This window comes from Xenopus laevis, chromosome 8L, assembly GCF_017654675.1.
Source record: "Xenopus laevis strain J_2021 chromosome 8L, Xenopus_laevis_v10.1, whole genome shotgun sequence".
In the NCBI taxonomy this organism is placed as follows: domain Eukaryota; kingdom Metazoa; phylum Chordata; class Amphibia; order Anura; family Pipidae; genus Xenopus; species Xenopus laevis.
In genome coordinates this window covers 113680934-113701310 of record NC_054385.1, presented here as the reverse complement: position 1 = coordinate 113701310, position 20377 = coordinate 113680934, and the positions used below count along the sequence as shown (strand labels likewise).

The 20377-nt window shown below is 39.3% G+C and overlaps 1 protein-coding gene across 1 annotated transcript; it reads right to left on the bottom strand.

Annotated features, from left to right (window-relative positions):
- Window positions 1-231: 231 nt before the first annotated feature.
- Window positions 232-1322, bottom strand: LOC108698992 (vomeronasal type-2 receptor 26). Its single transcript, XM_018230849.2, has one exon. The coding sequence runs from the start codon at window positions 1239-1241 to the stop codon at window positions 354-356; it is 888 nt and encodes a 295-aa protein (XP_018086338.2). The 5' UTR covers window positions 1242-1322; the 3' UTR covers window positions 232-353.
- Window positions 1323-20377: the final 19055 nt, after the last annotated feature.

Genomic DNA, 20377 nt, shown 5'->3' with positions numbered 1-20377 from the left:
AGGAGCCTGCAATAAACTTGCTACCTCCTTGAACGGAGTGCCATCCATCTTTTTGGCTTTGAACTGACACTTAGCGGTGGGGACGCTGCGGACAGAGCACCTAACAAGGAGGGATTGGAACAGTCGATGGGAGTGTAAGCTTGGAGCGGTCTATTTGGTTTAGGATAATTCGTCTTTTAACCTACATTTTACAAAAATGGAGAAGAATGTTGAAAAAATTCCAACTATAAAACAAAAAAGGAAATCTGGGAGAGATGGGGATCTACCAGAATCACCAAGAAAAATGACAGGGTAAAATAAATATATTGTGCAAAATGTGAAAGTGTAATTTAATTAAGTAATGTTGGTTTATTTTAAAAACCTTTCATCCTGATATTTCTTTCAGGTTTTAAAAGGATGATGTAACACTTAGGTAGAAATATACATCCCAACAATCCAGAACTGGAAGAAAGAATAGCAAATATCTCTACTGCCACCATGTATTTGCCTTTGGAGCTTAAGTATGTTGGAATAAAAGCGATCCACACACAGCAGAACACCAACATGCTAAAAGTGATGTGTGAAGCTTCATTATATCTGTCGGGTAACCTGCGGGCAAGATAAGCTGTAAAGAAGCTTACAGAGGCTAGCATTCCAATGTATCCTACTGAAATGTAGAATGCCACAGCAGAACCTTCATTACACTTCAAGGTCATCACAGATTTTTGAGATCTAGCATCATAATCAGGGAATGGTGGGCAATGTAGAAACCACACTATGCAAATCATAACCTCTCCCAGTGATAAAAGAAGAACAAGACACCTCGGAACTCTTTTTCCAACCCAGATCTTCAACATACTTCCAGGTGTTACAGCATTAAAGGCAATCAGTACGGTCACAGTTTTTCCTAAAACAGATGAGATGCTAATGGTAAATATGATTGCAAAAGTAACTTGTCTTAGCAAACAGGTCACCTTCATGGGTCGTCCTATAAAGAGCAAGGTGCAGAGAAAGGATAGTATAAGTGTCAGGAGAAGACTGTAACTAAGTTCAAGATTGTTGTTTTTTACGACCTGGCTTTGTCTGTTCTTGATAAAGATTCCAAGGACTAGAGATGTTGTGATTGATAAAAGAATTGCTAAGATTGCTAAACTGAAACCCAGAGGTTCGTCATAAGAAAGAAAGACAATGGTTTTCTTGATGCACTCATTTCTATCCTCATTGGACCACTCATCTTCAGGGCATTTTATGCAGTTTTCCATGTCTAAAAAATAGATTTACAAACAGTAACTACATGATTTAACACAATAAAAATGATTTTGTACAGTTATTGAAATAATCAAAATAATCTTTAGTATACCCCAAATGAGACAGCAATCTGTCTCTCTACATGCTACAGTCTATTTACTCTTCCACATTCTTTCCCTAACACAGTAGACCCTTTTCTATTGAGGCGCAATTTATCACCACGATAGATATTGTACCACAAAGAAAAACTGGAAAAAATTTATTTGCACACTAAGGGGGTTATTTATAAAAGTCAGAATGCCAAAAAAAAAAAAAAAAAATAGTTTTTTACTATAAAATCTGAATTTTTTGTGAAAAAAAAAAATCACTTTTTTTGGGATTTATTATACCTCAAGGATGGAAAAAGTCAGAATCTGAAAAACCAGCATCTTAGACCTTCCAATTGGAAAAGTCCCGAAGATATCTTAATTTGTTTCATGAAATAATCCAAAAATTTCATGGTTTTCGGGCAAAAATCCAAAAAAGTCATTGTTTTTGTGCGGAAAATCCGAAAAAAGTATATTTATTGATAAATAAGGGGAAAAAATCATGCGGATTTTTAGAGTAGTTTTCGGAAAATAATGAGATAAATGGGCCTCTAAGTGTTTGAGTTATGCCACAACTAAAAAATATTCACTTGCGTTATTTATTAAAGTGCGATTTTTAACAATGTCCATTTTTGACACCAGGGGGCCTCAAGTGAAGGAATAGAGGAAAAAAAACTTTGAATTTCGAATGTTTTTTTTGGCTACTTCGACCATCGAATGGGCTACTTCGACCTTCTGCTACGACTTCAAATTGAACGATTCAAACTAAAAATCATAGTCCATAGTCGAACTACTGTCTCTTTACAAAAAACTTTGACTCCCTAGCTCGCCACCTTAAAGCTACTGAAGTCAATGTTAGCCTATGGGGAAGGTCCCCATAGGCTTAGCTATCTTTTTTTGGTCAAACAAAAATCGTTCGATCGATGGATTAAAATCCTTTGAATCGAACGATTCGAAGGATTTAATCGTTCGATCGAACGGTTTTTCCTGGTTCGATCGAACGAATAGCGCTAAATCCTTCGACTACGATATTCGAAGTCAAAGGATTTAACTTCGACAGTCGAATATCGAGGGTTATTTAACCCTCGATATTCAACATTAAGTACATTTGCCCCTAAATACCGAAAAAGTCACGTTAAAAAAAAGATTTTGTCCACGATTTATTATGCCCCGAATATGTTCCAAAGTGCAATAGAGTAGATAGGGCTTGCTTCAAAAAAAGTTTAAATTAAGTTAAAGTCCCAAAAAACGCTGGCGTCTTTTACTTTTTTAAGGGTGATAGGCTGAAAAAGATCGTAAATTTTTTTGGGGGCTAACATACGGCACATAAACTATACAGTGGGCACATGTATAGGGCAAAATAACAACTATTTATTTTGTGAAGCTTTCCCAGGCTTGTGTAGTGTAATGTATTTGCTGATACATATACGTCCATTGTACTTTAACTTGGTGCCGTATGCAAATTAGGCATCGCTAGCGTAACTTCGCTTTGCTTGACGAATTAACGCTAGTGCAACTTCACTACCTTTTGCCTCTCTGAGCGCAACTTCGAATTTTATTGAATTATCAGCGCGCCTGGCGAAGGCGTCGCTATCGTATTTTCTGCGCTTAGTGAATTTGCCCCAAAATTGTTGTTGTTTTCAGGCGTCAGATGTGAAAAATTCTGGGTTTTTTTACACATCAATCTGGAAAAATCAAATTTTTTCTTGAACTGATTTTTTCACTTTTTTTATTGATAGATAAGGGCAAATCATGGATTCTATTTTGGTCTGATTTTTTATTTAAAAAATTTGAAAAATTCAGATTTTGATAACCCCCTAAATGTTACGCTGACACTATTTACAGTGGCCTTTCTCGTGCAATTACCCATCTCATTTGCAAATATTTGTGTGCAATGCAAATTTCACATTGATTCACTGAGAAATGTGATTAGCATTGTGAATTATATAACCGCAAATTACAAATATTTCTGGGTCCACTGTACATTTGAGTTATGCCAGAACTTTGGTGGCAGAGAAAGTATTTGCAAAGAATTGTGAATTTAAACTATTGTCAATGCTATATTTGCGTACAACGACCTTGCACAGTGGATGTACCCAGCAAACAGCTTATTTGTGAGCCATTATTGAATATTTGTATTCAATGCAAACTTTCAATGTAAACAAATTAAAGACTACACAGCATTGCAATATTCGAGTATTTACGAAAAAACATGGGCAATACAACCATTTGTGAATAAATATGCTGATTTGTCCAAATCTTGGGCAAATAATCAGTTCTATCAGTTTTAAATGATCAAATCCAATTTTGTTCCATATTTAAATTTCCAGCATAATATTACTTAAGAAAAGTACTTTAGAAAATGTAATATATTTTGCCTGTATCATAAAATCACCTGTTGCATTGGAAATCTCTCCATCGGAACACTGTACACATTCATAACAGCAGACTTGCTGACCTTTTTTTTCGGCTTTTCTGTATCCTTGTTGGCAGATGCTATTGCACACAGACTGTGGCATCTATTGGGAAAATAAGATTTCGGTTTTTGATATATTTTGTTGTGTAAGATGAAACTACTCTACTGTACTCTAATACTCATATTATTATTATCATTATTATCCTCTATAAACATAACACACTTATTTTAAACATTTAACGTGAAAATGCCAGGTAATGTATAAATTAACATGAATTAGAATTGGGAAATATAATTAATTTATTGAAAACAATATACTTCCGATTTTTTGTGTTTGTGTCAGTTTTGCTTTACTATTGAAATCTTTCTACAATAACAGTGATTAAAGGGACAGTACACATCCATTTTCAACACAAACTGAATGCTTGTGCTGAACGTACAAGATTGTTTTACCTGATTTAATTTATTGATGGTTTTTGTTATTTCTGGAACAAAAGAAGATAAAACCACTTCCTATCACTTCCTGGTTCTAGCAAGCATAGCAGTAGCTGATAAAACTAACTTGAGAAGCTCTCTAAAAATGCGTTTCTCAAAGGCTGTAGTTTAAAGGAAAACTATACCCCCAAAATGAATACTTAAGCAACAGATAGTTTATATCAAATTGAATGACATATTAAAGAATCTTACCAAACTGGAATATATATTTACATAAATATTGCCCTTTTACATCTCTTGCCTTGAGCCACCATTTCGTGACTCTATCTGTGCTGCCTCAGAGATCACCTGACCAGAAATACTACAACACTAACTGTAACAGGAAGAAGTGAGGAAGCAAAAGGCAGAACTCTGTCTGTTGATTGGCTCATGTGACCTTACATGTGGTTTGTATGTGTGCACAGTGAATCTTACGATCTCAGGGGGCGGCCCTTATTTTTTAAAATGGCAATTTTCTATTTATGATTACCCAATGGCACATACTACTAAAAAAGTATATTATTATGATAATGGTTCATTTACATGAAGCAGGGTTTTACACATGAGCTGTTTTACTCAGTATCTTTTAATAGAGACCTACATTGTTTGGGGGGTATAGTTTTCCTTTAAGGAAGGGAGGGGTTTGCTTGATAAGCCCTGTTTATAAATAGGAGTGAATGTTTATTAATTAATTAAATGTATAATGTAAATATAATTTTTTTTTTATTTTTTTATTAAAAGACTGCAGAATGCATTATAAACAGAAGTTATATTTCTTGTTTATGTGTATTCTGTCCTCTCTCGGTTTAAGGGCTTCCTGCCCGCGTTTATTTTCCAGCGGCTGCAGAAATTTCCCCTCGCAGGGGAAAGTAACTGAAACACAGCAGTTCAACAGAAAAAATCCAACCTTCTGGTTCACAAAACAAATGCTTTTCTTTCTCTCCTGAAGCTGAGAACACCAGCAGTTTGTCTCACACACATTCAGCCCTGCTGCTCAGCATCAGGTGTACTAAATAGGCCTAGGGCCTCTTGAAAACCTGGCCTCCTGATTTGGGAATCCGCCCCACCCTACTCTTGCGGGTTCCCAGTAAGACCAGTCCCGGATCATCAATTACAAAAACCTTGCAGAGAGACATAGTGTTTCTCTGCTAAGAGCACTACTGGTCTCACCTCAGTAACAATATATGAGAATCCGTGGCCCAACATACATTCCATCAATCACTTTTCCCCAGGAAACTGGGGACCTTTTTGTCACCATACAACGTATCCCCCCCCCTGCTCAAGCCCATAGGGCTGAGCACAGTATGCCACCAATGCATGTACCCTGGAGAGAGCATCTGCATTCCCTTGCATATTTCCGGGTCTATGTTCTACTGAGAACTTTAAATTTTGAAGGGACAAGAACCATCTGGTGACCCTGGCGTTCTTTTCCCTATTTTGGGCCATCCATTTAAGTGGGGCATGGTCAGTGACAAGTTTGAACTGCCTCCCTAACAGATAGTATCTCAAGCTCTCCAGTGCCCACTTGATGGCCAGGCACTCTCTCTCTACAATGGCATACCTGCGTTCAGCGGGGGTTAGCTTCCTGCTTAGGTATGCTACTGGGTGTTCTTCCCCATTCACTACTTGTGACAGAACAGCCCCTACCAATAACATACCCCAAATAACGGGCCTCTTCTAACCCCATTGCACACTTTTTGGGATTTGCTGTCAGACCCGCCTTCCAGATAGAGTCAAGGACTGCTTGTACCCGGGGCAAATGACTTTCCCAGTCTGGGCTAAAGATAACCACATCATCCAGGTAAGCTGAAGCATATCCTCGATGTGGTTTGAGAATGTGGTCCATCATTCTCTGGAACGTGGCTGGGGCCCCATGTAAGCCAAACGGTAAGCGTTTATATTGCTACTGCCCCTCAGGAGAGGAAAATGCAGTCTTCTCTTTGGCCCTTTCAGTGAGGGGTACCTGCCAATACCCCTTGGTAAGGTCTAGGGTGGTAATGTAGCGGGCCTGCCCTAGCCATTCTATCACTTCATCGACCCGCGGCATTGGATATGCATCAAACTTGCTGACCTCATTTAACTTTCTGAAGTCATTGCAAAATCGGATGCTACCATTCGGTTTTGGGACAAGGACAATGGGGCTGGACCATTCACTATGGGACTCCTCAATTACATCCAGCTCCAACATCCTTCTAATCTCCTCTGTCACTGCCTGGCGTCGTGCCTCGGGTATCCTATAAGGTTTGACATTGACTTTAACCCCAGGTCCAGTTATAATATCATGTTTAATAATATCAGTAAGCCCAGGCTGGTCTGAGAATATTTGTCTATTCCGGATCAGAAACTCTTTCATCTCCTGCTTCTGACTGTTAGTGAGGGTCTCAGCCACTTTTACCTCAGGCACCTGTGGGATTTCTACCTCTACAACTGCAGGACAGGCGGACAGCGATTCCCTAACCTTCCAGGGCTTAATTAGGTTAACATGGTAGAGCTGCTCTTTTTTCCGCTTGTCTGGTTGGGACACTTTGCAATTAACATCCCCTACGCGTTCTATAATCTCGTAGGGGCCTTGCCATTTGGCCAGGAACTTACTTTCCACCATAGGAACCAGAACTAACACCCTGTCCCCAGGATGGAAAGTTCGGACACCAGCCGATCTATTATATATGCGGCTTTGAGCTTGCTGGGCCTGAAGCATATGTTCTCTCACAAGGGGCATTACCTTTGCAAGACGGTCCTGCATGTTTGCAACATGCTCACACTTTTGTGCGGGGTGGCTTCAGACTCCCATGTCTCCTTTGCCATGTCCAACAGCCCTCGTGGGTGGAGGCCATACAACAACTCAAAGGGTGAAAACCCTGTAGAGGCCTGTGGGACTTCTCTAATGACAAACATGAGATATGGAAGTAAACAATCCCAGTTCCTCCCATCTTTATCCACCACTTTTTTTAACATCCCCTTAAGGGTCTCGTTGAACCTTTCCACCAACCCGTCAGTTTGGGGATGATAGACAGATGTGCGTAACTGTTTTATTTGGAGAAACCGGCACAATTCCTTCATCACCCTAGACATGAAGGGAGTCCCCTGATCTGTAAGGATCTCTTTTGGAATTCCTGTGCGGGTGAACATGTGGAACAGCTCTCGAGCTATGGTCTTTGAAGAGGTGTTCCTTAAGGGGACAGCCTCTGGATACCGAGTGGCGTAGTCCATGACTACCAAAATATACTGATGCCCTTTAGCAGATTTTATTAGTGGCCCTACCAAGTCCATGGCAATACGATCAAATGGGATTTCAATTACGTGTAAGGGAACTAATGGGCTGCGAAAATGGGGCAGATTTCTGACACTCGGGGCATGATTCACAATAGTTCTTTACATCTGCATGTACCCCCGGCCAAAAGAATCTCTGTAGCATTCGGTCTTTGGTTTTCTCATACGCTAGGTGGCCACCTAGTGGATGAGAATGAGCCAGATTGAGAACTGTTCTTCTATATGGCTTCTATATGGCTTCTATATGGCTTCTATAATCTCTCCTCGAACCTTATCCACATGGTAAAGCAAGTCATTTTGTACAGCAAGGTGGGGAAATACACAATCTACCCCAGGATTTTCGGGGTTCCCATTTTTAACCTTGACATTTTCCCAAGCTTTAGTGAGTGTTGGGTCCCTTAGCTGGTCAGTTCCGAATTTATCCCGGGAGACCTCTAGCTCAGGCATGCTAGGTTCCTCAATGGTCTCTGCAGTTACCTCAGATTCACCAGCTAATACAGCTAAGGGAAACAACTCACTATCTTCCAACCCAGCCTCGGTACCACTTACATTAACACCTGACATGGGTGGTTCTGTTTTCTCTCCCCCAGACACTCTATTGTCCTTAACAGTTTCTATAGAAGTATCCAGTTCAATAGGGTGGGGTCTCACCTCACCATGCTCAAAACTTTTCTCAGTCTCTGGAGCTTGCTCCTGGCACAGTTCACGAAATAAGAGAAAGTCTCTGCCCAAAATTACACTGTGCAAGAGTATGGGACACACTGCCACTTCATGGCACACAGTCCCTGCGGGGGTCACAAAAGTCACTAAGGCTGTGGGGTATTTCTTACAGTCCCCATGTACACACACCACTCCTACTTGACGCTGCGTTAAAGGACATCCTTCAGGAGCTGTGTGTTTACCAGTGTGACTAAGCTACCTGTCTCTAATAGTGCATTCACAGTGCGCTTACCAATCTGGACGACACAAGTTGGTACATCAGGATCCGCAACGAGACCTGGTCGAGCGAACAGAGACAACTTCCCCTCCGTTCCACACTCCATGGGTTCTGGATCAGCTGGGCAGTTGGCGGCAATATGTCCCCACTCTCTGCACCTCCAGCACTGGGGAGCTCCTCGGGACTGGCGGGGGCTGTCTCCACGGGGTCTTCCTCTTGTCGAGTCTAGACCTGGATTACCGGGGTCCTCTGGGCTGAGCTTTTCCACTGTAGCCGACTTCTTGGATCGGTCCACTGCAGGAGTCCTGTTCGAGGTGGGCACCGCCCGCTTAGTGAAGTCCTCAGCGGCAAGGTATCGCTCCACCAGTTCCACCAACTGGTCTGCTTTATTTGGGTCAGCTTGGCTTACCCACCGGCGTAATTCAGGTGGAAGCTCTCTCCGGTATCGGTCCATTGTGACCCTTTCCACACGCTGAGGCGGAAAGCAAGTCCGCCTGCAGCCAGCGTTTCACAAGGTTAGTGAGATCATACATCTGGGAGCAGGGTGATCCCTTAACCTTAAATTCCCAACTGTGGACCCGCTGTGCCCTCACAGAGGTGGTTACTCCCAGTCTCCGCAGGATTTCAGACTTCAGCTTGTCATAGCCCCTTGAGTCCTCGGAGGACAGGTCATAAAAAGCTTTCTGGGACCAGGCTTGCTGCTCCGCCGTCCTCTCAAAGGTACAGAGGAAGGCCTCCACATCATCCTGCCCAGTCATTCTCCGCTGGAGGTGGCTGCCTGGGATGGAGCGTGGCACTCCGGGGACTAGGGCAGCATCCCCAGAGACCCTGGCTGTCAGTTGTTTTACCACCTCAATTTGCAGCTGCTGATCTTTCTCTGCAGCCTGCGCCAGTGCAGTGATCTGGGCCTGCAACAGATGATTTGCCTCCTGCTGGGTGGCGTTAGACTGCTGCTGTAGCAACTGGCTCTCCTGGTGGGCCTTCTGTAAGGGTGCAGTGCACTGCAGCAAAGCCTTGAGGACATCCTCCATTTCACAACTTTTAAGTGTACTGTCTCTTTAAATCCCACTTATAAGCTATACAGTCCACACAATAACCACAGGAGACTTACTGTGGTTAGGCAACTTCCGCGTGTGGCAATCGCTGCCCGCATCCGAAACACCAATTGTGGGTGACTTCACACACCAGGATCGGTTTAAGGGTTTCCTGCCCATGTTTATTTTCCAGCGGCTGCAGAAATTTCCCCTCGCAGGGGGAAGGTCACCAAAACACAGCAGTTCAACAGAAAATCCAACCTTCTGGTTAACACAAAACAAATGCTTTGCTTTCTCTCCTGAAGCTGAGCACTCCAGCAGTTTGTCTCACACACATTCAGCCCTGCTGCTCAGCATCAGGTGTACTAAATAGGCCTAGGGCCTCTTGAAAACCTGGCCTCCTGATTTGGGAATCCGCCCCACCCTACTCTTGTGGATTCCCAGTAAGGCCAGTCCTGGATCAGCAATTACAAAAACCTTGCAGAGAGACATAGGGGCAAATTCACTAAGATTCGAAGTTGTGCCAGGCGCAACTTCGCCGCACTTCGCCAGGCGTATTTTCGCCAGCGCTCCGCAAATTCACTAAAATCCGAAGTTGCGCACAGGGGTAGCATAAGTTTGCGAAGTTGCGCTAGCGTTAATTCGCCAAGCAAAGCGAAGTTTCGCTAGCGATGGTTCATTTGCATACGGCGCCAAATTCAAATTTCAATGGAGGAATACGTATCAGCACTACATATGCCTAGAAAACCTTCAAAACATCAGATAAAAATTTTATTTTGCCCTACACATGTGCCCACTGTCTAGGTAAGTTGCCATTAGTCAGGAAATGTAGGGGGAAGGAGGGGAGCCCCAAAAAAAATTTCGATCTTTTTCAGCCTATCACCCATAATGTAGAAGACACGCCAGCGTTTTTTGGGACTTAGAAAAAATTTTGACTTTTTTTGAAGCAATCCCTATCTACTCTATTGTGCTTCGCCTGAGGTGGTGAAGGAAGTCTAGCGTAAAAGGTGGCGTAAAGAACAATGCGCATGTTAGTGAATTTGCGTAGTTTCGTTCGTTGCGCAAATTCGCCAGGCGTAAAGGTGCGAAGTTACACTAGCGAAATTACGCCAGCGTTCGTTAGTGAATTTGCGAAGTACCGAAAATGCCAAACGATAGCGAATTAACGCTAACGTTCGGCGCTTCGGCGCTTAGTGAATTTGCCCCATAGTGTTTCTCTGCTAAGAGCACTACTGGTCTCACCTCAGTAACAATATCTGAGAATCCGTGGCCCAACAAACATTCCATCAATCACTTTTCCCCAGGAAACTGGGGACCCTTTTTGTCACCATACCACAATATATATAATATAGAAGTCCCCATAGGCTTTCTATCCAATTTCTGATCGAAGGAAAATCATTAGTTCGATGGATTAAAATCCTTCGAATCGTTCGATTCAAAGGATTTAATCGATCGAACGAATAGCGCTAAATCCTTCAACTTAATTAATTACGTTAATTAACCCTCGATATTCGACCATTAGTAAATGTGCCCCGTAGTATCCTATTCCATGGTCGAAGTATCCAAAAAATTACTTCGAATTTCGAAATTTTTTACTTCGAAAATTCCCTCGAATTCACTTCGACCCTTGATAAACCTGCGCCCCAAGTGTAGTAGTCATTACCAGTCAACCAGATCTTATGTAAAAAAAAAAACATACCTGTTTTTTAATAAATTCGCAACATGGAAGCTTCTTTTTCTATTTAAAAATCAGTTATAGCCTATTGGATAAGGAGGTCCTCTAACAATGTAGGGCACGTGTGTGTAGCCGTATACTGAGAAAAATGCATGTGATTTTGCCTTCTCAATTTTTATTTGTAGTCCAAAAGCAGAAATAAGGTGCCACCAAAAAACGCCCCTAGACTCTAATGTAGTTTGCTACAGAAATGTCGTGCGCCAAAAAAAGTTTCAGAAGCGAAACAGGACAAAGGAAAACAGGACAGATTCGCTCATCACATAATCAGTAAATTATGCCCTTTTAAATTTTTTCTCTTGAGCCACCATTATGTGATGGTCTGTGTGATCCCTCAGAGATAATTGACTTGAAACAATTCAGCTCTAACAGTAACTGGAAGAAGTTTGAATGTAAAAGACATAGGTCTGTAGATGCAGTGTTTGTTATTGTAACAAATTATACTAGGAAATGGTAACATACATGATTTAATGGAGTCCCCCAGATGATATCTTCCTTGTTGATAAGGAGCTGTTTACCAGACGGGGCTGAGGAATTGAAGGTTCCAACCTTTCTAATGGCTGTTGTTTCATTTGGGTAAGAAATCCAGTTTTCAATATCAAGGTTTCCCTGAATCCCTCCAAGTTCATTAAAAAATATTTCTTCTCCTGAAGTAGTCTGGAAATGGACTCTCTTTAAATGGTGATTTAACTGGAAATTAAACAAATACAGAAAGTCACAACAGACTCAGCAGTGTCGGACTGGCCCACAGGTATACCGGGAAAACTCCCGGTGGGCCCAGGTGTCAGGGGGCCCTTGTGCTGCTAAACATTTGGCCTATTTCATGGCCATTCCCTATTTCTATGAGAGCAAAGAGGCTAAATAGATGGAATAATAGATATAGTATGTAAAGAAAAGACACTAGGAGAACAGAGGTTGAGTGACGAGAATAATAATAATAATAGTACTGAGAGTGGGCCCCTGGTCTAAGGTTTTTGGGTGGGCCCCTGCTGTACCAGCCCGATGCTGGCAGACTGACAACAACAACGTATGAACTTATAAATGTACATAATCTATTCATTAAGGGGCCCATTTACTTAGCTCGAGTGAAGGAATAGAAAAAAACTTCGAATTTCGAATAATTTTTTTGGCTACTTCAACCATCGAATTGGCTACTTCGACCTTCGACTACGACTTCGAATCGAACAATTCAAACTAAAAATTGTTCGACTATTCGACCATCGAAGTACTGTCTCTTTAAAAAAAACTTCGACCCCCTACTTTGCCACCTAAAACCTACCGAGGTGCAATGTTAGCCTATGGGGAAGGTCCCCATAGGCTTTCTAAGGTTTTTTTGGTCGTAGAAAAATAATTCGATTGATTGATTAAAATCCTTCAAATCATTTGTTTCGAAGGATTTAATCGTTCGATGGAACGATTTTTAGTTCGATCAAACTAATTGCAGTAAATCCTTCGACTCCGATATTCGAAGTCGAAGGATTTACATTCGGCAGTCGAATATCGAGGGTTAATTAACCCTCGATATTCAACCCTATGTAAATCTGCCCCTTATTGTATGTAATTCACTGTTGCGAATATGGGCAGAAATGTGCTGGGTAACTATGAATTTATTCCGATTTTATTGTACACTATTATCATAAAAACGTAGTCATTTAAATAGGAATTATCATGTGTTGATTTGTAAATGTTACAGCAGTCTTAAAGGGCCAGTAAAATATTTTTTACATTTAACATATTGCTTCTAAACACTTTTCTTAGAAAATTTATCATAGAGACATTGTCAGCTTCCCCCTCCCTCTCCATCATGTATGATCTCAGCAGCGCACTCTGCATACAATGAAATCTAGACACTACAGGACATAAGAAAGCCTCCATCAACCATCCCTGAACTCGCATTCAAAACCCATTAATCACTGGGAAAGCAGGCTTCTTTACATGGTACAAAATGCAGAAAATTGACTTCCGGTTTTAACCGAAAGTAAAGCAATTACCACATGACCTTTTTTATATCGCTCTATATGTCAAAGGTAATGTTATTAATTTATTAACTACCCATGCTATTGAGATTCCAGTTTACTAGATATGTTGATAAAAGTGTTTAGAAGGTATATTTGTAATGTGAACAATTTGGGGCACATTTACTATTGGTCGAATATCGAGGGTTAATTAACCCTCGATATTCGACCGTTGAAGTAAAATCCTCCGACTTCGAATCTCGAAGTCGAAGGATTTACCGCATTTCCTTCGATCGAACGATTCGAAGAATTTCAATCCATCGATCGAACGATTTTCCTTCGATCAAAAAAAGCTAAGAAAGCCTATGGGGACCTTCCCCATAGGCTAACATTGGTGCTCGGTAGGTTTTAGGTGGCGAAGTAGGTGGTCGAAGTTTTTTTTTAAAGAGACAGTACTTCGACTATCGAATAGTCGAACGATTTTTAGTTCGAATCGTTCGATCCGAAGTCGTAGTCGATGGTCAAAGTAGCCAAAAAAAACCATCTAAATTCGAAGTATTTTTTTTATTCTAATCCTTCACTCGAGCTAAGTAAATGTGCCCCTTTGTGTTACTGTTCCTTAATGGGTGGCCCCCGGTTCATTGATCTTTTCCATGAGAAAAAAAGATCTATATACTGTAATGCCCTATAATGTACTTGTAAAGATTGATCATGTCTCCTCCCAAGTACTTTTTCTCTAGAGAAAACAACCACAACCGTGTCAGTTAACCATAATGGTTTAAATCCATCAATTTCTGATCATTTTCTCATTGAATCGAATCTGGCCTCATGTGTCTAGGAATAGGGCACAGTCAGAATATTTATTAAAACTGGAGTTCAAGAATAAAAAGGGCAATTTTTTAAGATAATAAATTCCATTTTGTCTCAAGACTTCCCTAACAATGATGAGCAAAACTGCAACATTTCACTTTGCCAAAGAATTTGCAAAAATGATGAATTTTGCCAAAATACATAGTAGGAAAGCAAAACTGCATTGCAGTTAGGGTATTTTAAAACTCTGCAATAACACATAGGGGTTTATTTATCAAAGTCCAAATTTATCTCAATATTTTCTGCTACAAACTCTGATAAAATCCGCTCGGGTTCTTTATGCTTATCTATCATTACATTTTGCAAAATTTGCTTTGTAGGGGAAAAAAATTGGTTTTCACGATTTTTTCTGAATTTTCATCCGAAAACTTCGGGGTATTGCAAGAAACCCAGCGCACATCAAAAAATCATTGGGACTTCTCCCATTGACTTATATGCAACCTCGACAGGTCTCAGATGCCAGATTTTCAGATTTGGACTTTTCCATGCTCAGGGTTTAATAAATTATGTAAGATTCATGATTGTTTTAAAAGTCTGTTTTTATAAAAAAAAAAAGTCATGAATTTTTTGTGATTTTTGTATTCAGAGATTAGTAAATAACCCCCATAATGTACATTGGCCTACCTTGTTAGAGAAGCTCCTTTCTACTATGCCACAACTGTTTTTCATAAGAAAACAAATGTTTCTCATTGTGCCAGTGGGGAAAAGAAGATCTGTGATCTCACTGTCATGTGATCACCTATACTTAAGGCCACTAAGAAATATATGTTCTAACACGCCATGACCATGAGCATGTCCCATGATGTAAGTGTTAGAGCTCCCAGCTTACAATTTTCTGTGCTCAGGTCCAGGATTCAACTCAAACTTAAATGCAGCTATTTGCTTTTGCATGTACAGTTTGAGATTTATGTACTTTATTTTGGGACATTATTTTCTTTAATTGCATTTATTAATTTAAAGGGTCAGTCATTGTAGGATATCGGCTGTTAATCTTGTCTGGACCTTAATATAATGTCCCAAATAAAATTAATGCCCCACATAATTAATTAGTTAATTAAGTACATACAACTCAAACTCTTTTCATCAACATACCTGCAAAAGCAAAAAGCAACCTTAGGCTGAATTGAACCCACAAGCCGGAGGCTCTAACCCTTACACCATCATGCCAGATGATGCTGAATGAGCAGTTGAACATAATGTCTGCTTTTTACCCAATTAGTTGTGGATTTGCTGAAATATTCAGTGCAGGCGAAATAACAGATGTTTCCACAAATCTATAACAAGCAAAACAATTCACACCTCCCTATTACTTAATAAAGTTTGTAGCAAATTCAAATTTGTTTATAAATCCTAAATGTGATCAATTCCTATTTCACTCCTACTGCATTTCTAATAACATGAATTTATCATTTTTAAGGTATATATCTGTGTATCATTGCATTGTTGTCTATATCTATATATAGTGCCTATATCTATAAACATAAAGTAACAAAAATTAAAGTAAAGTTTTATAATAAAAGAAGAGGAGTTTTACCTTAAACAAGTTGAGATGAAATGATGAGTGAAGGGGTTGTTTCGCATGAGGTTCACCATAAAACATCTTGTGTAGGACATGTGCCATTGCATACACGGCAATGTATATATTGTAAGTGATGTGCATGTTTTTCATGACATAATATGAAGTATTAATGACACGTAGTGAATCTTTCGTTGAACAGGCAGGAATGTATATCCCAGAGGAATTATATTCATATTTCAAACAATCAAAGAAAATGTACCACAAAGTCTCTGTGATATCATCATTCAAGAATTTTGAAGGATGAGCAGTGTAGAAAAATTCTTCAAAGCCAGGAATGGCTCCTTGGTGACCTGAGATGATCAATGACCCATTGATTGAAGAAAACACAAAATTACTCATGTTTTCCAGAGATGACGGAAATATCAAATATTTTTTGAGTTCATCATTTAGAGTTAGTAAAATGTGGAGCAGCATATGGGAGTCACTGCTGACAATGATAACATTTGCTGATGAACGCCTTATTTGGTCTACAGCACTTGATATTGTCCATAAATTGTCAGTAGTAAACAGAGCCACAAATGCCACACAACCTCCACTTTTTGTGATTTCAAAGCTTATTTTATTGCCATCACTTTCATTATCTGAGCATATAATTCCTACCCATGTCCAACCAAACATTTTAAGCATTTGACTGATAGATATAAAGTGATATTTGTTATTGGTTATAGTCCTGTAGAGACTTGGGAACTGCTGCCTGTCATCCAGAGCAGGATCCTGAGCCCCATAGCTGATCTGTAGAGAATGAGAAGTAGTTAGACTTGCTAAGGAAAAACAAGAAATGGATTTAACCCTAAAATGAGCAAACTGCTTCACAGATAAACATGTAACTGACAATAACAAATAGATTTGAAAACGTGATTATGAGTGTTTGGACTTGAATCACATTGTTGAGGGGATGGCAACCCACTGACCAAGTGTGAATCTGAACGGGGGGCACAAGTTAGACACATAAAGATCTATTCATCTGTAGTTGTTTGTTTTCAAAATGAACATACCGTTAAAGAGTTGCAATTTGCAGAGATGTAATGAGTGTGACCTAGAAGTCTTGGAGGCAGATTTATAAAGGGTCGAATTTCGAAGTAATGAGAGTTTTAATGAACTTTTAAGTTAAGTTTTTAGTTTTTAACTTTGGGTGAATAGTATGTATTCGAATCGAGGTTTTAGTGCATTTGATTGAATTCGAAACAAAGTATTTGCCCTAAAAAACTTTGATTTTTCTACCACCAAATGACTCCAAATAGGTTCTAGGAGGTCCCCCGTAGGCAAAAGCAGCAATTTGGCAGGTTGAAGTCGAAGTTTTAATCATAAATTTTGATATCCAAATAGTCAGAAATTTCAAATTCGATTCAAATTTTGGCCTATTCGATAGTTGAAGTATACAAAAATATTTCGAAATTCGATTTTTTTTTTTACTTAGAATTTTTTAAATGACCTTTGATAAATGCCCCTTGATGTATTAATGCCCATAATGGTAATTATGCTTTTGACGTGGTGCAGATTTATCAAAGTGTGAAATTAGAGCTCACCACAGAATAACTCACCTACTTTCTATTTTGTCCTATGGGATTTTTTTTTTGTATTTATTTGATACATTTACTCCTAAGTTTCAAGTTTTTAAACTTTAGTTTCAAGCCTTCCTTTGAGGACCAACATTTTGTGAGGTCCAATTTGGAGTATTTGGGAAAGCAAACATGCATTGCCCACAAATCCACCCACCAGCCAGTATTTCAGACCTCATTGTTTTTGAACAACTTTGCATAAAAAAGGTAAATTAAGATTTCTGTGGCATTGCAGTAGAGTCCAAGACCATTTCAGGGCAGTTTGAGGAACTCATACGAGTTTACAGGAATTGTTCAGTATAAAAATGAAAACTGGGTAAATAGATAAGCTTTACAAAATAAAAAATATTCCTAATATAGTTAGTTTGGCAAAAATGTAATGTATAAAGGCTGGAGTGACTGCTTTTCAGATCTCTAGGTTTCCACAGACTGGTTACCCTGGTGACCAAGCAGTAACCAATCAGTGACTTGAGGGGGCCACATGGGCCATAACTGTTGCTTTTGAATCTGAGCTGCATGCTGTGGATCAATTGCAAACTCACTGAACACTTATGTCCCATGTGGCCACCCTTAAAGTCACTGACTAACTCAGAGTTAGAGAGCTGAAAAGCAGGAAGTCTTGTTCTGGCTATTATGTTAGACATCCAGTCACTCCAGCCTTTATACATTACATTTTTGCTTACGGTAACTAACTATATTAGAAACATGTTTTATTTTGCACAGACTATCTATTTATCCAGTTTTTATTTTTACACTGAACTGTTCCTTTAATATTTGAATTGAATATTAATGTCTTATGTGTGCTAAAAATGTATGCAACAACAATATGAACAAGAAACTATACAGGCCACAATGTTTTTACCAATTTATTATGATCACTTTCATAATCAGTCTGATTTTCACTTTAATATATTGCAATTTGATTAATTTACATCTCACCTGAGGGAACCTGTAAATTTGTATAATATTTGATACTACATAGGTCAATGTGGAAAGCAAATGACCCACAAAAGCAGCAAGTATTCCCTTGTTATTGCAGGAATAATTGGGTACAGATGATGTTCTTCCCGTCAATATGCTCAGAATGTTAGCGGTTGCCCGTCTTTCACTGGTACAGGAATCATAAATGCGGTAGCCAAGGGTTAGGTTGGGTAAGATATTAGCATTCTGATTGATCTCTTCAATGGCAAAAATAGCTGCCAGATAATGTTGATAATATGTAAGTGTTGGACTAGAAAAATAGAAACACAAGTTATTGATGAACTATCGTATTATCTGAAGACTAAGACAGGTGCAGGGTATGTAGAAGCCTACAAACTCAAGGTGTTTCCAGTCATTTTTGCAACCATGAATTATTCTGGAAGGTCTATTTTGGTTAGATGCACATTTGTTTGACATGTCACCCCCTTCTACAGGTACCAGAAATGGGAAAATAAGCAGCACATGCGGCAACACCTAATAGAAGAATTGTGATGTGGAGAGGGCCCTCTTAATTCTGAAAGCTGCTGGCTCGAAGGGGTGGGATTTGGTGGTCCCATGTACAAGCTGTTTTCTATTAGAGTTAAGGAGGACAGGAAGTTGCTGGAGAGACTTTCTAAAGTGTGGATTGGTGGCTGAAAAACAGTTCCATTGTATCCCTCTGCATTGCAATTATCCAGTACTGCATGGAGTATAATCTGAGTTATACTCCATGTTAAATACAACAATGCAGTTGAAATTCTCCAACTGTATTATTATCTGGCTGAACTGTCTGGAAACTGGTTGCTACTAGAACTGTATGCTGAGAGATTGTAAAACAATTACTGGGAAAGTAATTGTATTGATCTGGTGTGAGATTGCTACCTGTGGCAAGGGACTGGCCATAAATTATACTTAAATTTAAGCTCTTGTTGAACACTTACAGGTATATTTTGCTACTTGCATAAAAGGTGCTGTGCATGTGCCCTTACTATGTCCTCATAGATCTGTCCCATCCTCTGGGATGCCACACCATATGTTCATGCTTTTTCACAATTACTCTTACATCTTCCAAGAGACGGAATGCCATACATTTTAGGAGGAATAAAGATCTGTCACCAAACCGGCAAGAGGTCCATGCACTATAAGCATTTAGTTCTTACCTAAGAACTAAGAACCAAAGCTTGAAAATGCAAGTAATTATCTTTAGCAGGACATGGAAATACTAAACAACAGCTTTATTTGAACACCTGATGGAAATTCAAATCAATTTAAACATTCAAGAAAGTATCTTTTGACCTGAGAGTCAATTAGAGTGACAGTGGCTATCACATACATCCTCGAATGTTTCATCTAAAACAATCAAGGTAAAAGGATTCTCCTAAAGTTTGCTAACTTTTAATATGTTGATCAGATACTTTAGGAGACACAGAAAAACACTTGCAATATAGTGTGCTATCATAAAGAATTAATCAAATCTGGAGTTCTTTCAAATATAACATTTGAAAACTGGAAATCCCAATAAGACTTTTACTAATAATATAGGTTTATTCTAGCCTAGTCAACAGCAAGTTCACTAAGTAAATTAGGGGAAACAGTGGAAAATTCTTAGTTTCAATAGGGCATTAAGTATTTGCCTTGTTTTAGAGTTCTCTGGATAATACATTTCTGGATAATAGATCCTATATCTGAAGTTACATACAATAGTTTGTACTAAATTTTTAGGTTTTAAGGAATTGTAGCATCTTTGGGATGCCATCTGCCTTTAGTTTCAGGAAAGGTTTGTGAGAAGAAGCAGAGGGGCTCATTAGAAATAGAAAATCCTAGATATTAGTACCAGTAATATACTTAAGCAGTGTGTCAACTAAATCTAGCAATACAATCAGGCTAATTACAAAACAGTACTTTAAAAGAGAGAAAATAGAGGGATATGGGTAGAGATAGCACAACAGCAGGCAAAAAAAGCCTTGGGGCAAAGTAGGGGTTTGTTGAAGCATAACTGTGCTTGACTTGGAAGTATAGGAAAAGGTTAAACCATCTTGTTGTTTTTTTTTGAGATAGGAGGCATAGAAGTTTACCTAACCCACTCAAGCCAATAAATATTATAACCTTCATAGAAATCTCTTTTCTTTTATTAAACACATGGGAAACAGTTTTGCCAGTACAGGCACATTAATAATAATAATTAATGAGAAAATAACTTACTTGCTGCATTTGCGTGGGGAAGGCTTCTGGGTGAATTTGATTTTCATACCATCCGTTCTTGATTTAAATAAAGTAA

Coding starts and splice junctions, on each gene's coding strand:
- LOC108698992 (XM_018230849.2), bottom strand. CDS start 1,241: ATGGAAAACTGCATAAAATGCCCTGAAGATGAGTGGTCCAATGAGGAT.